This window comes from Haematobia irritans, chromosome 1 (genome assembly GCF_050003625.1).
Source record: "Haematobia irritans isolate KBUSLIRL chromosome 1, ASM5000362v1, whole genome shotgun sequence".
Classification (NCBI taxonomy): domain Eukaryota; kingdom Metazoa; phylum Arthropoda; class Insecta; order Diptera; family Muscidae; genus Haematobia; species Haematobia irritans.
Window position 1 is genome coordinate 183,185,435 of NC_134397.1, and position 14,207 is coordinate 183,199,641.

General features: G+C 33.9%; 1 protein-coding gene across 1 annotated transcript; it reads left to right on the forward strand.

Annotated features, from left to right (window-relative positions):
* The first annotated feature begins 9,885 nt into the window (after positions 1 to 9,885).
* Positions 9,886 to 11,688, forward strand: LOC142222251 (uncharacterized). The gene has a single exon (XM_075292269.1). The coding sequence runs from the start codon at positions 9,938 to 9,940 to the stop codon at positions 11,621 to 11,623; it is 1,686 nt and encodes a 561-aa protein (XP_075148384.1). The 5' UTR covers positions 9,886 to 9,937; the 3' UTR covers positions 11,624 to 11,688.
* Positions 11,689 to 14,207: the final 2,519 nt, after the last annotated feature.

The window sequence follows — 14,207 nt, forward strand, 5'->3', positions numbered from 1 at the left end:
TTTCCCCATGTTTTCGATATAATTTACCAATGTCATTTGCAAACACTAGCAAGCATTATTTTCGTTTGATTTTATTCACCACTTTTATAAAGGTTTGTGTCGCAGCTATAGTAAGTATCGTAACTTTGAACCTTAACGTTTGAAAATCACAGAGTCACAATATAATCTCTTCAACATAGAAAAAATTTGTAGAAAAGTTTTATACAAGCACTACACGTCGTCAATCAGTAACATATCAATTTTATATAATAATTTTAAGAGCAATGTAACACAGAACGTAAGAGCCATCTAGCGGCTGATAGTAAGGATAGAGTGAAATCACAATAATACTGGATGTCGCCAGTAGATGTCATATCAACTAGTAGCGTTGAATGTAAATGCAGTCGACACATAAACACGGGTGCCACAGTTGGTAGAATTTTGGTAGAAAGCTTTAGTTAAAGTTATCATTAGAAAATAAATAAGTATAAAAATATGTTTAAATATACATATATGTACATACTTTTTATATGAAAATATCAGTCCCGTGACTTATATTTTTAGTTTCCCAAATGAAACAAAATTATTTAAATATTTGGTTTATAATTTATTTTCAACTATGCGGTTTAACTTCTCCAAATAACACCAAACTTAAACTGAGAGCCTAATTCATTAGTCAATAACTTAAATACTAAAATAACAAGATAAAATAAAATATTTACATGTAGTGGTGAGAGTGGAGCCAAACTAAAGGTTTAAACAAGTTTAGTGAGTTTGGATCCACAATAACTAAAAGAGAAAATGTGTGTTTTTGTATATGTGTTTGTGAGCAGTGTTGCCAATTTGGTGCTTTTAGCACCAAATTTAGTGCTTTTTGATTTCTAAAAAGCACCAAATTGCCTTTTTGGTGCCTTTTCAAAAAAAGCACCAACTTGGTGCTTTCTGGCATTTTCATTTAGTGCTTTTGGTGCTTTTTTATTTTGAACAGTATTAAGTTTAATTGATACAAAAATTTTGATTAGACTTTCAAGAGCCGAAGAAAATCAAATTTATTGCCAAATATAGAATTTGATTGTAATGAAGTTGGTGTTGATTATTTTTAATTAATATTGTTATTTAGGGTGTTCTGTAGGAAAGTCGAGCGATGAGTGTCGAATTTGTGAATTTGGTAAAGATGTCATTAAAAACGTTTGTATTAAATTCACAAAAGCACGCACAACTGAAATAAGCAATAGACTCCTTCCATATATTAATATTTTGAAAGTTGAAAAACATCACTGATGAAAATGTTCGAGTTTTGCCGCTAAAGTGAAAACTATATTAAAATTAAATTTACAAAAGTTCTATAATACATCTTCGGAAGTTTTTTTTTTTTTTTTTTTTTTTTTTTTTTTTTTTTTTTTTGGAAGATCATTTAATTTTCGATTTTGTGGCGGAAGGTGGTATGTTAGAATTTATAATATATTTTTGGTGCTTTTTGGCCTTGGGGAGTTGGCAACACTGTTTGTGAGAATATAACAAATGAGAGAGAGAGTAAAGATAAATATAAAGAGAGAGAGAGACTAAAGATAAAGATAGAGAGAGGCTAAAGATAAATACAAAAACCAGTTTTGAGAATTAGTATCCACATTAACTAATACAACAACAAAACTATTATTTATATTATATAAAAGTGGATACATGTATAGACTAAATATATTAATAATTGTATTATTTTACTCCCCCACGCCTTGATTCTACATTACACCTGAAATGTAGTCTAAAATATTTTACATTGAGTTCAAAACAAAAATTACTGTAAACTGAAACATAAATGTATATTCAACAATTTCATTAAATTTTAAACATAGTAGTAATACACTTAGATTCTAAAGGAATAAATAAATTTGAAATACATGTTTAAATTTTAGTCAATTAATCTCTTTTTTTTAGACTTCGAATAATTCCGTCCAGTCAATTTTCTATCAAATTTTATGTCTTTAACGTCGTCTTGATACTTGAAATGTCGTTTGATAACTTGTCTATCTCGCTTACATCCTTTTTCGTCTATAAAATTCCTTTCGCCTTTTGCCTTTACATGTTTTATTATGTATCTTGGTTTCTGCTTAATATTGTGAAATCCTAAATTTTTCACTAATTCTCTGTCACCAAATTCAGGACATTCAATCCTATCTCTGTTCAACCTTTCCGTTCTTTCTCTTTTATCTTTGGCAATCTTATCGTGGATCGATTTCCACACTGATTTGTCCACCTTATTATGTAATAGATCTATAGGTTTTTTTCCTGTGGCAGAATGAATTGAGTCATTGTAAATTTGAATAGCTCTATACACCAAAGTCTTGTCATCAACGCTAGAGTCTTTATTATCTAGCTTAAATAGTCGCATATGCTCATTTAAAGTAAGATGGAAGCGCTCAATATCAGAGTTTCCTGTGTGAGTATTTGGTGAAGTAAATTGGTACTCGATTCCTTCAGAGTTAAGAAAATTTCTTATATAAGCTGTATTGAATTCATTGTCAGCAATTATCTTGTTTGGTTTACCCATCGTAGAAAATCTTTCCCTTAATTTCTCAACGATAGTAACAGAATTCTTATCTACTAAAAAATAAGCTGATACATGTTTGGTCAATTTATCTATACAAGTCAAAAATGTTGTAGATTTATTCGAAAACCAAATATCAATATGAATAATCTCATTTGAGCTCATGGGTGTCTCAGTCAAACAAATTTTGGGTTTTATGGGGTGCCTATCGTACTTACACATGTTACATATAGTGCAGTTATTGACAAATCTATGAATTTCTAATTTTAAATTCGGAAAATAAATCATATCTTTCAATTCCAAATAAGTCTCCTGTATTCCCCTATGATTTTTTCCCCATGGTATTTATCTATTATCTCCAACAGTAATTCCTTATTAAATATGTCCTTCAGAAGTCGAGAGCACATGTAAAATCGTAGACCTGAGGCATTTGAAAAATATCGTATGATGGTATCCTGAATATTCTTAAAAATTTGAAAATTATTACAAAAAATAGCGATCTTGCCACGATTTGGCAGAATTTCATGGAGCATATTCAAAACCGTATTCTCATGATATCCCTTAAGTGTAATGGTAAACCTGTTTTTTCTTTCATATAAAACATCCTTAGTATACCTATTTACTTTTCCAACCTCAACCACTATTTGGTTTTTATAAATATTAATTGGCAACTCGCTTAATTGAATATGATCATTTAAATTTTCAACTCCACTGTGAATTGTGGCCAGGTCGGAAGATATCTCAGCATCCGTCTCCTCAATACCATTTATATCAACACGACTTAAAAAATCCGCAACTTGATTCGTTTTTCCCTTAATGTATTCAATATCAAAGTCGAACTCATTCAAACGCATCCTCCACCTTTGTAACTTCATGTTTGGTTCCTTCAGAGAGCTCAGCCACACAAGAGGTCTATGGTCAGTATAAATCTTAAATTTTCTTCCAAGCAAGTATGGTCTGAAATATTTAGTGGCCCAAACAATAGCCAACAATTCCTTTTCAATAGTACTATAGTTACATTCATGTTTATCCAGCGTCCGGGATGTATAGGCTATTGGATGACCGTCCTGGGACAAAACAGCCCCTAAAGCCGCATTACTTGCATCTGTAGTCAGTGTAAACATTTTGTTAAAATCGGGATATGCCAATACAGGACTCTGGCATATTAGCATTTTAAGCTTATTAAATGAATCAACATATTCCGAGTCCTTGAAATCTATCTTAGAGTCCTTTTTCAAATACTTAATCATTGGCAAAGCAATCCTCCCATAGTCCTTTATAAATTTCCGATAAAAACCGGTTATACCCAAGAAAGACCGTATTTCTTTCACGGTATTGGGTAGAGAAATCTTCCGTATCACTTCTACTTTTGCTGGGTTTGGCTTTATCCCGTCAGGTGTAATAATGTGTCCCAAATATTCTGATTCGCGTTTGAAAAAACTGCACTTATCTATCTGAACCTTCAAGTTAAAATCGGACAATCTCTTAAATATCTTACGAAGTGAAACTATATGCTCATGAAGTGAAGTTGAAAATATCAAGATATCATCTAGATATACAACACATATATTCCCAATAAAATCGTGTAAGACTTCATTCATCATTCGCTGGAATGATGCTGGTGCGTTTTTTAGTCCAAATGGCATCCGTGTAAATTCATAATGGCCCATATGGGTAGAAAATGCTGTTTTGTGCATATGATCAGGATGAATAGGGATTTGATGGAAGCCTTTCGCCAAATCCAAAGTAGAGAAATATAAACAGTTGCCTAGCTTAGAAAATAAATCATCCATATTAGGCATGGGAAATTTATCGCAGATTGTGACATCGTTCAATCGTCTATAGTCGACAACAACTCTCCATTTCTGTTCCCCCGAATTATCAATCTTCTTTGGTACTATCCAAATCGGAGCATTATATGGACTTGTCGACTTTCTTACTATACCTGAACTAAGCATTTCCGTAATCTGTCTCTCAACTTCCTGTTTATGAATCTCCGGAAATCTGTAAGTCCTGGAGTAAACCGGGACGTCATTTATAGTCGGTATTCTATGCTTATATCTACCTACAGCAGATAAGCTATCACCCTCAATATAAAAAGTCTTTTCAAAATCCTTTATTACCTTTAATAATTCCGAAATTTCCTCCTTGTTTAAGTGATCAAGTTCTAGTCTACTTGTCAAAGCGCTTAATACTGGTCGATTAAAGTTAACTTCGAATCCACAACCAGACTCAGTTCGAAATTCCTGGTAATGATTACAGTCGAAAACAAGGGGAATGTTGGCAGCAGATGTCTGCAATATATTTCTCTCAAAATCAATTCTGGACTGTAATGGTCTTAGTACATTACACCCCAAAATACCGTCAAAGTCCCCATAAAGATCACATTCCAGCATCTCAATATGTGTACCAGGTCTATTAAATACCCTAAATAGCGGAATAGTAATTTTAGATTTAATAACTGATTTTGAATTTATCGTATTTAAAACTATGGGGTTATCAAGATCCGTTCGAAACGTCTTGTGAAAAAGACCCTTCCTAATTAAGGAAGTCACCGCACCCGAATCAATTAATATTTTAATGGGGATGCTCTTAGTACCTACAATTATATAGGGAAGAGATCTTCGGCTGTACACTGAAAATTTGACTGTCCAACAATCCCTAACTCCATAGGAATCTGACCGTCATTATTCTCCACACCTTGATTTAGATGCTGTTCAGAATCAATATTCATTCGGCCACTGGCAATACCAAAATTTCTGGATGTGTTATTAGAATTTCTCGACTGAGAACTTCTCTGCGAAGAATTATTATTATTTATATGTCTATCTTTATTTGCATAGAAATTTTTTTTCAATGTCGATGATCTACCTGAACCGCTTACTGTCAAAGACTGGCTATTATTTCCGCGTATCTCATCCTTAAAATTCCGATAAAAGTACTCTGTCTCAACTAAAATTTCTTTGGCTTTCAACAATGTACAAGGATTTCTAGCGTTCAAAATTAACTTTGGCTCGCTTGGTAGCTTGTTTATAAATATTTTCAAAACCATTTTCTCATTGTTGTCGCATGTATACCATTTATCGTCCCCGTCAACGTCAGCACGTAAGTTTAATTTCGTCAACAAACTTATCATATATTCATACAAATTATCAACTGAAGTTCTAAACTCCGCTGTTTTTATCTTATTTACTAAGCTCTCTATACTCTCACTAATGGTAAAGTTAGTCTTAAGTACAATTTTAATATCATCCCACTTTATAGGGTTATTATTATTCAAAAGAGCAATATTAGCCTTACCAATAATCTTATGTCTAATTTTCAAATCAAAGAGAGTTAATGCTGGAGCTTCAACATATTGTCGCACCTCCTCTATATACCTTATGAAGAGAGCAAGTTCCTCCGCTTTCCCGTCGAACTCTGGAACACCCTTCAGAAATTCAAATGCATTGTATGCTGCCATGTTGATCCAAACGTAAATATCTTTTGAGAGAAAGATCTCAGCTTTTTTTGTAAATGGAGCTATTTGTTGTTGTTGTTGCTATAACCACTTAACAGAAATAGAGCGTTGTGGGGTGGTGGTGGGGTAAAGATGTTGTATGTTTTCGTTGTATGTATTAGTAAAGGCGTCTTTAACACCAAGATAAAAATAGTTCTTCGCTGTTATTGTTGCTTAGGCAGTTTTCAACAAAATGTTTTTTTTAAGACAGCGGTTAATTTGGCGAAGCAAACAAGGCTTTCTAAAATGTACAGTCATACACATATACTTTGTTTAATTGATAGTTAAATTTCACTGAATTTCGATTTAAAGAAATTATTTTATTTTAGACCAGTTTTTAAATGGTAGATATGGATTTTAAAATTTTCAAACAAATACATGGAAAATTTAAATTCACTAGTTAGAAGTCTTTAATTCGTTTAAATTAGATTTTGATTTTTTCAACCAAAAATGTGTGGAAGTTTTAAGTTCACTTATTTGAAGACTTATATTCAGTTTATATACACATGACGCGAAATTGTTTTTTCACTTTCCCATGTTAAGAAGAACGACTTAAGTTTCTTGCTTGTAAAAATGGTTTAAAATTTTCACATTTTGTTTTTTTAGTCCGTAAACCGACTGCGCCACTTATATTTTTAGTTTCCCAAATGAAACAAAATTATTTAAATATTTGGTTTATAATTTATTTTCAACTATGCGGTTTAACTTCTCCAAATAACACCAAACTTAAACTGAGAGCCTAATTCATTAGTCAATAACTTAAATACTAAAATAACAAGATAAAATAAAATATGTACATGTAGTGGTGAGAGTGGAGCCAACCTAAAGGTTTAAACAAGTTTAGTGAGTTTGGATCCACAATAACTAAAAGAGAAAATGTGTGTTTTTGTATATGTGTTTGTGAGAATATAACAAATGAGAGAGAGAGTAAAGATAAATATAAAGAGAGAGAGAGAGACTAAAGATAAAGATAGAGAGAGGCTAAAGATAAATACAACAAGTATATACAGCAGTAAGTTCGGCCGGGCCGAATCTTAAATACCCACCACCATGAATCATATATTAGGGTTTACTTTGAAATTTCAGGAGGGCTAGAGGACTTGAGGACACTTCCCGGAGATAAATTTAAAGATTTCACCTATGAAGACTATATCAGATTCTGGATTTATAAGAACCATTTTTGTTTGAGTTTTAGAGGAATCATTAACATCTCTTGTAAGTGTGCCAGAAAATTATAAAATAACGTCTTGATTTGAAATCTTAAATCTGTAGAAGAAAAATTTGGAAGTTTGACATTGAGTTTCAAGCAATTTTCATGATCAGTGTGCCTTCTACACCCTCAAAAAGTGAAGCCGGTCTATATGGAGGCATTGCCAAATGGACCGATAAAAACTTAATCCGATACACGTTTTTGTGAGCCTAAAATACCAGAATATTTACAATTTCAGGTAAATCAGATAAAAACTACGGTTTCTAGAAACCCAAGGAGTTAAATCGGGAAATCGTTCTTATGGGGGCTATACTAAAACACGAAAATACCTCTAGATTTCCAATTTCAGGCAAATAGGATAAAAACTTCGGATTCTAGAAGCCCAAGAAGTAAAATCGGGAGATCGGTCTATATGGGGGCTATACCAAAATATGAACCGATACTCACAATTTTTGGCACACGTATTTGTGGTCCTACAATACCTCTAGATTTCCAATTTCAGGTAAATTGAATAAAAACTGCGGTTTCTATAATCCCAAGAAGTAAAATCGGGAGATCGGTCTATATGGGGGCAATACCAAAACATGGATCGATACTCACCATTTGTGGCACACCTCTTTATGGTCATAAAATACCTCTAGATTTCAAATTTCAGACAAATTGGATAAAAAATTCGGATTCTAGCAGTCCAAGAAGTAAAATCGGGAAATCGGTCTATATGGGGGCTATACCAAAATATGGACCGATACTCACCATTGTCGGCACACCTCTTTGTGGTCCTAAAATACCTCTAGATTTCCAATTTCAGACAAATTGGGTAAAAACTACGGTTTCTATAAGCCCAAGACCCCAAATCGGGAGGTCGTTTTATATGGGGACTATACCAAAACATGGACCGATACTCACAATTTTTGGCACACGTATTTGTGGTCGTACAATACTTCTATGTTTCCAATTTCGTGGTAAATTGAATAAAAACTGCGGTTTCTATAAGCCCAAGAAGTAAAATCGGGAGATCGGTCTATATGGGGGCTATACCAAAACATGGACCGATACTCACTACTTTTGGCACACCTCTTAATGGTCATAAAATACCTCTAGATTTCAAATTTCAGCCAAATCGGATAAAAACTACGATTTCTATAAGCCCAAGACCCCAAATCGGGAGGTCGGTTTATATGGGGACTATATCAAAATCTGGACCGATATAGCCCATCTTCGAACTTGACCTGCCTGCAGACAAAAGACGAGTTTGTGCAAAATTTCAGCACGATTGCTTCATTATTGAAGACTGTAGCGTGATTACAACAGACAGACAGACAGACAGACAGACAGACAGACAGACGGACAGACGGACATCGTTATATCGTCTTAGAATTTCTCCCTGATCAAGAATATATATACTTTATATAGTCGGAAATCGATATTTCGATGTGTTACAAACGGAATGACAAACTTATTATACCCCCGTCACCATTCTATGGTGGTGGGTATAAAAACCAGTTTTGAGAATTAGTATCCACATTAACTAATACAACAACAAAACTATTATTTATATTATATAAAAGTGGATACACGTATAGACTAAATATATTAATAATTGTATTATTTTACTCGTGGTACTCATTCAGTCCCGTGGCTAATAACTTAACCACGAGACTGAAGCCACGGGACTGATAAAAATTACGTACATATATAGTTGTAAATAAATAGCAAACCTAAATGCTGTAAGAAATACGGTAGGTTACTTGTATGTTAATAATAATTTAATTTATTCCAAAAAAAAAAAAAAAACACTTTCCACGGGACTTATAACTCATTTATTAACCGATCATACAATTCAGTACAAGGAAATACTGTATGCTAAATTTGAGTAAGATCGGTTAATAAATGAGGCACTATGATCCCAAATGAAGTTATTGGGTCAATTTTTTCAATATATATATATGTATATATATATATATATATATATATATATATATATATATATATATATATATATATATATATATATATATATATATATATATATATATATATATATATATATATATATATATATATATATATATATATATATATACATACATCGTTCGATTTTTCCAATTTTGGCCATAATACTCTGATTTATTTACCAATGCTACTCAAGTTTCAAATTTTTATGTATCATCCGATCGTATTTAGACTTGCATGTCACTCTTTTATAATAATAATGCTCGATTTTTTCGAATTTTGATTTATAACCCACATTAATTGAGCGATTTATTCTTTTTTTATAATGTACTCAATATTATTTATACTCGTTACAAAACTCCCATAAAAATGTACCCCTTAATGTTATTAAATATGGAAATGCGGTTTATCGCTAAAACCTATACCAATAATACCCCACAAATGCTTATGTTTACTACTTCATGAGGAGTGGTTTAGGGTATGATATAGTCGGCCACGCCCGACTTTTGACTTTCCTTACATGTTTTGTATACCTTATCGCTGCACCCACCTCAGTGTACATGAGTTTATATTCATCTTTGTTTTTAATACTTGTTTTGGATACTTAGCTCTCAGTCTCTTTGTAGTGAGAATAAGTTTTCGCACTTCATATGCTCACTCATTCGGCAATTGCATTCAACGTATTTGGCTTTTCTCAGTTCATTGATAAACGCCGTTGAATTAAGACCTTTATCGGAGCCCAAGCTAAACGTGAATGTCTAACGGAGAAACGAAAACATACGATGGGATAATGTTATATCCCCCGAAACCGAAACTCGCAACTTTGCTAATGCTTGGCCAGCGTATGCGATTGCATTTATTAAATTGCGAAAAACATTGGGACACGAAAATTCTTAAATACTTTGATGGTAATACGGCATTCAATTTGGACTACAATTATCAACATCCGAGAGAAATATATGCAAATCTCAGGAATTCCATGTACATACCATACTCGTGCATTGTCATTCTAATAAACACCCAGTGTCAATGTGGCACCAAGATATTACGGAAAATACTTGATAATATCAAAATGAACGCTCATTTGAGGTATAAAACAAAATTGATTATCTCTGGTTATCTCTTAAATGAGTACTATCGCTCGCACAATGATTTACTAGTTACTCACTTGGTATTGAGGAAATATGCAGAGAAAAATAAAACATCAGAAGATATATATTTACACTCACGTGTTAAGGACTTACCCGAAGAAATTCCACAATTTAAGAATATTACTATGGCGGATAAGATCCCTTTAAGAGATTATGATATATTTCTTAAGGCCAATGTGGAAAACACTTTATTTCAACAGATTTTCATTAAGCAACACATGGATAGGGCTTATGCTCTGGACATGATGCTATATTGGCTGGATATATTGCCACTGATCTCAATCAATGAATTGTTTCAGGAATGTGGGTTCAATATGGATTTTTTGATACATACCATACGAAATGTTGACTACTACTTCTATAGTATAAATCCAGCTTTGGCCATCATAGTAAATAATTATTATTTTACCAATAATCTGGAATTTCGCAAGGGCAGTGAGCAGGATGTAAAACGTCTGCTGAGAGAACTGAAAATTGCTCAAATTCCCTTCATTCTAGTACAGGATTGTTCGCGTGAGGAAATTTTACAAATTGTGAAGTACATAAGGGATAAGGACTTCAGTCCTTTACAGAGTTTTTATTTTTTCCTTATGACACATGGAGACGCGGACAATGTGGTCTATTGCCAAGATGGTCAATTGAATTTCATTGATGATCTACTACATCCCATTGAGATGAATACCACTCTAAGGAGTGCCAATAAATTTATCATACCAAATATGTGTCGTGGCCGAATTGATATGGATTTTGCCGACTATAATGATTTAAAACAAATACAACCCACAGATGATGGATTTTTATGTGAGAATACCAGAATTCTATATAGTGTTCCAGATCGTGTAGCCTCACCTAGACATCAAACACGGGGTAGTTCATTTATGAAAATATTCTGCAACAACTTTCGAAATACTGCTCATAGCCAGGATATTCGTTATATTCATTCGAATATAAATAAAGACTTACGCACGATCAATTATTATTGTGATCTCGAGAATCCCTCGGATTTGGTTATTGGCAAAGGATCACGTCCTTGTGCTCTAATACCATTACGAACAAAAGCCAAACAAATGATAAAATTGATCGACTATATTGCCCAGGATTTCCCCAAATTTCAAAGTGAAACTACAGTACAAAACGGTTACGCAGAAGTTGGTGATTCTGAATATAAAACGCTATTCTATGTATGTGGATCTATGAAGAAAATTGAAGATCCACAAATGCAGCTATCATTTATTGACCAGTACTTACAGCCAGAATTAGATAGTGATGATTGTAAAATCGATGAATAAGGAGATGTTTTTTAAGGTTTTAACAAAAAATGTATGTTATACAATAAATACTTTGCAAAAGTTAATTTTTTGAATATTTAGGAATTGGCTTCCAAAGAAAGTAAGTATAACTGGCAGGCTGGTTGATCTTAGCAAATTGTTGCATTCAAGACAGCGAAACGGAATTAAAGCGGTTCTTGCCATGTTTTTTTTTTGACAATATAGCTTCAGGTGTTATGTTATATAGTTTGACAGATATGGAAGGTGCTGCCATCAAATGTGATGTTGCCAGCGGAGTTTGTGTTAGGTTAGGTTCGGTTGCAAAGGGAATATATATGTTGCCATGTCTCATGTCGGCTGATATCCACCTAATTCAGTATTCGGCTTGTTGTGTGCTCTAATTTTTTTTGTCAGCACCAAACTTATTCTGCATCTCTGAAATTGAAAAACAGAATAAAAATCCAAGGTTCGCTCAATGTTGATTAACCCCTACAAGCTGGTGCTGCTTCGATTGCCGAAAATGCGAATATAAATGTGATCTACAAGCAGATGTGGAGACCATGTTGCCATTTTGTACATAGCTTGATCGGCAAGGAAGGTGCTGCCATCGAATACGGCATTGCCAGCGGGGTTTGTGTGTGCCATCGAATATGGCATTGCCAGCTGCGTTTGTCTTACTATCACACAACTATTCTGCGTCTCCGAAATTGAGAAACACAATAATAGCAAGTATATACGGCCGTAAGTTCGGCCAGGCCGAAGCTTATGTACCCTCCATCATGGATTGCGTAGAAACTTCTTCTAAACACTGCCATCGAATTACTTAAGTTGCGGTAACGCTTGTCGATGGCAAGGTATCTTAAAACCTCCTAACACCATCTTCTAAATTGTATGTAAGTCCATACTTGGTATATATTAAATCAAACAAGTATATACAGCAGTAAGTTCGGCCGGGCCGAATCTTAAATACCCACCACCATGAACCAAATATTAGGGTTTCCTTTGAAATTTCAGGAGGGCTTGAGGACACTTCCGGAAGATAAATTTAAAGATTTCACCTATGAGGACTATATCAGGTTCTGGATTTATAAGAACCATTTTTGTTTGAGTTTTAGAGGAATTATTAACATCTCTTGTAAGTGTGCAAGAAAATTATAAAATAACGTCTTGATTTGAAATCTTAAATCTGTAGATTTTCACCGGGAAGTAAAATTTGGAAATTTTACATTGAGTTTTAAGCACTTTTCATGATCAGTTGGCCTTCTATATGGAGGCATTACCAAATGGACCGATAAAAACTTAATCCGATACACGTTTTTCTGAGTCTCAAATACCAGAATATTTAGAATTTCAGGCAAATCAGATAAAAACTACGGTTTCTAGAAACCCAAGGAGTTAAATCTGGAAATCGTTCTTATGGGAGCTATACTAAAATATGGACCGATACTCACCGTATTCGGCACACCTCTTTATGGCCCGAAAATACCTCTAGATTTCCAATTTCAGGCAAATTGGATAAAAACATTGGATTCTAGAAGCCCAAGAAGTAAAATCGAGAAATCGGTCTATATGGGGGCTATACCAAAATATGGACCGATACTCATCATTTACGGCACACCTATTTATGGTCCTAAAATACATCTAGATTTCCAATTTCAGGCAAATTGGATAAAAACTATGGTTTCTATAAGCCCAAGACCCCAAATCGGGAGCTCGGTTTATACGGGCACCATACCAAAACATGGACCGATGCTCACCATTTTTGGCACACCTCTTTACGGTTCTAAAGTACCTTTTGATTTTCAAATTCAGATAAATTGGATAAAAACTGCGGTTTCTATAAGCCCAAGAAGTAAAATCGGGAGATCGGTCTATATAGGGGCTATACCAAAATAATGACCGATACTCACCATTTTTGGCGCACCTTTTTATGGTCATAATATACCTCTAGATTTAAAATTTCAGGAAAATTGGATAAAAACTACGATTTCTATAAGCCCAAGAAGTAAAATCGGGAGATCGGTCTATAAGGGGGCTATACCAAAATATGGATCGATACTCACAATTTTTGGCACACCTCTTTATGGTCATAAAATACTTCTAGATTTCAAATTTCAGGCAAATTGGATAAAAACTGCAGTTTCTATAAGCCCAAGAAGTAAAATCGGGAGATCGGTCTATATGGGGGCTATACCGAAATATGGATCGATACTCACAATTTTTGGCACACGTATTTGTGGTCCTACAATACCTCTAGATTTCCAATTTCAGGCAAATTGGATAAAAACTACGATTTCTATAAGCCCAAGACCCCAAATCGGGAGGTCGGTTTATATGGGGACTATATCAAAACCTGGACCGATATAGCCCATCTTCGAACTTGACCTGCCTGCAGACAAAAGACGAGTTTGTGCAAAATTTCAGCACGATTGCTTCATTATTGAAGACTGTAGCGTGATTACAACAGACAGACAGACATACAGACAGACAGACGGACAGACGGACATCGTTATATCGTCTTAGAATTTCTCCCTGATCAAGAATATATATACTTTATATAGTCGGAAATCGATATTTCGATGTGTTACAAACGGAATGACAAACT